General features: G+C 34.2%; 1 protein-coding gene across 1 annotated transcript in view; it reads left to right on the plus strand.

The window, feature by feature from the left end:
- MLLT10 (myeloid/lymphoid or mixed-lineage leukemia (trithorax homolog, Drosophila); translocated to, 10) overlaps positions 1-2342 on the plus strand; it is a 318731-nt gene extending 316389 nt beyond the window's left edge. The window contains exon 23 of the mRNA XM_006887056.1: positions 2017-2342. Within this exon, the coding sequence (XP_006887118.1) occupies positions 2017-2061 (45 nt within the window). The 3' untranslated portion in view covers positions 2062-2342. The remainder of the gene's footprint in view (positions 1-2016) is intronic.
- Positions 2343-3187: the final 845 nt, after the last annotated feature.

Below are 3187 nucleotides of genomic sequence, written 5' to 3' on the forward strand. Positions count from 1 at the left end.
ATTATTATGTGTGTGTACCATCAAATTGGATCTGACTGGTACAGGAGGAGATTGTCCCTCCTTTTCCAGCAGAGCATCTGGTGGAACAATTTTTTAAAAACAGTTGTTTCCAAAAAAAAAAGTTGTTTCAGCTGCTGGATTTTGTAAATATGAAGGACCTGAGACAATTTATGTATTTTACCAGTTTATATTTAAACTGATAATGTCTGAAGGTGGTTATAAAATAAAAAATGTTTTCATTGGCAAGCAAGTTATATAAACAGGTTTGATGGAAAGCATAGCCAATTGTTTCTGAAACATTTCATTTAGCTTAATTATAGAATCAGTAAATTTTTTATCATTTTGCATCAAAGTACTTTATAAAACAATTAAATCATTTAGAATAGAATTCTATACATTTTAGAGCTGTCCGTTTCTTCTATCAGATTACTTTTCAGAAGAAAAGACAATCTTTTTTTTTTAATATTTTTTTGGGGGGGGAAAAACATATTGGGGGTACAAGGAGGTGAGGGTTGGGGGCAGAAGGGTGAGGATGGGCCAGGATGCAGCTGCAGAGCTGCACAATTTGGTTGGTGGGGGGAGCAGGTGAAGGAAATGATGAGGGTCCAGTGGGGACCAGATGCTACAGAGGAATGACAAGCATAAGAAAAGACAATCTTATAACGGATGTTAAATTTTAAATCCTTTATTTTATGTAAGTGATACCATCTTATACTTTCTGTGTAAAACAAAAAATTGGGAACAGAAATGGTATCTTATAAATGGTACAGTAATAAACATTTTAAAGATCTTACATTCTCTGCAGTCTCCTCTCAATTAAGTCCAGTTCAGGGCAGAACTCTCTTAGAAGGATATTGGGATACAGAGTGGCTTGGACATCAGGGAAGCAGTGAAGTTGGAGACGTTAGTGTTTGCTGTTTTCTGTCACTTTTAGAAAGCTTCCTATTCAGTCTACTTTTTTTTGGCCTTTAGAGACTGTTTTATTTGGCAACAAGAATTTATTCAAAATACAGGATTCTTGATTAAAACTTTTTATGTGCCCTTTATTTCGGACTCCTCTTATTGTGAATGCACTCCTATCACAAACCTAATTTTCCACTGTTTTGCAGACATGGAAATATTCATTAATTTTATATAATTTAGGAATTATTTTGTACTGCATTTTCTGTTTTATACTTTTCTTGTGTTGAAAAGTAAATTATAAACTAATTTTATCAGAGTTCTGCAGTATTAAATTATATTTTTAATTTAAAAGCTACAGAAACATTTCATTAACATCTCAATTAAAAAACCCCAAACAAACTATAGTAACATTGCATAAAAACAAACAGTGCTATTTAGGAAGAAAGGCAGCTCTGGAAGTAATGCTCAGTGTTCTGCTATGTGCCAAACATCTTTACAAGACATGACCAGCAGCTGTCCTGTCAGCTCTGTTCATTTCAGTTCTGTGTGTAGAGAGTGGATGTGACTCCATAGGGGTTTCCACCTTTTGATGAAACACTTAACTGTCTGCACACCTCAAGATTCCTTATTAGAATGGCATTCACTTCAATGGCAACGCTTCCAGTTCTTAAAGTATATGTTATGTCCATTGTTTTTATTTCCCCAAAAAAAGGCTGAACTAAGGTTCAAACTTTCTAATAATATCAAATAAGGGGTCATGACTTACCAAATAAAAATTCATTTTTCATTTGTACTGTGTTACCATTTCTCTGGCAAAGTCAATCTTAGAGAAATTTTTTTCACTTATTCCCTATGAATTTTGTCTTTAAGATGAGTACACTACCTCTTAAGTCTGCATACTAATAAACTTAGTGTTTAAAAAATATGTAAATATACTATAATTTTAAAGTGTTGCAAACTATCCATGTCATTTTGTAGAACAAAAAGGAGTTACTATGCATGTCATTGTATCTGTATCAGTTTAAGGAAATATATCTAGTGTTAACAAGAAAATGAGTGTAGTTTATACATCTGATAATTTTTTTGTTGTTGTTGCTATTGTCTTAACTACAGAGACTTAGTGATAAAACTGGACCTGTAACTCAAGAGAAAAGTTGACACATAAGAAACATCTAGAAATTGCTTATCCTGCTGTTCTAGCACTTCATCTGGCTGCTGTTGTAGTCCTCGTTCTCCACCTGTGAAGAAATGCAACAAGAAACTGCACAACAAAGGATTAATTGCCACAAGGACATTCTTGTAAGCTTTGACTGATTTTCTTGTTGCTTTGTTGCACTGAAATAAACTCTGTCCCCTACTCCTATTTTTTGAACTTTGAAGAAAATTCAATAACTAAATTTTGTCAGTGAAATGCTTTTTACATGCAATGGGTTTATCAATGTGAGAGAAATGATATAGTTGATGTACAATTACTTTTGTTACAGATTGGAAGTATGAATAGCAAACTGGACTTAATCCCTTTCCAATGACTTTAGTGTACAAACTGGGAAATAACATATGTTGATCTTTTTTTATTTGGGTTATAGTATATTTACTGTGTGAGTTAGATCTTAAAACAAATTCCAAGGAACTCTCCAACATTTTAAGATTTATTGACTAAATATTTCAAATAAATAGGCCAACTTTTGAGACTCGTATTCTGGAAATTGGATTTGGCCAGTATTGGTAATCAAGTTAGGATACTAATTGTCTGCTTCTGAAAAGGGTCCTTTTAGATTGCTAAATACCTTTTGTTTCTGTTTTAAGACGTACCCTTATCCCTCCAAGAAACATTGAGTTAAGTGAGTCCTAAGGCTGCTGGGGGATCCAGATCAATTCAGAGTGAAACATGTCTGTCAGATAAAGGGGCCACTCTGAAAACTGCTGGTAGGATTGGCCTTCATCAAGTGCCTGTTAGTACTTCCATTGTGTTGAGATGGCTCTGGACAGCTGAATGTGCACTATAGTCCTTGTAAGTAGGACAGTCAGTGTTGCACCAGCAGCCTTTCCCCATTGTTATGCCTTTCTTAAAAACTCTGCCGCTGTCGATAGCTCAGGCACAACTGTTACATGGGTGTTTATCCACTAATGGTCACAAGAAAAGTGAGTGAGTTTGGTTATGATGACACTCTCTTTGTCTCTCTCTCTCTATATATATATATACACACACATGTGTACTTTTCATTTAAATAACTTTCTATTAGTACTAAATGATTAAAAACCAAAAACAAACCATCACAGTTAC

This window comes from Elephantulus edwardii, unplaced genomic scaffold (genome assembly GCF_000299155.1).
Source record: "Elephantulus edwardii isolate Elephantulus edwardi_28Jun2011 unplaced genomic scaffold, EleEdw1.0 scaffold00054, whole genome shotgun sequence".
Lineage (NCBI taxonomy): Eukaryota > Metazoa > Chordata > Mammalia > Macroscelidea > Macroscelididae > Elephantulus > Elephantulus edwardii.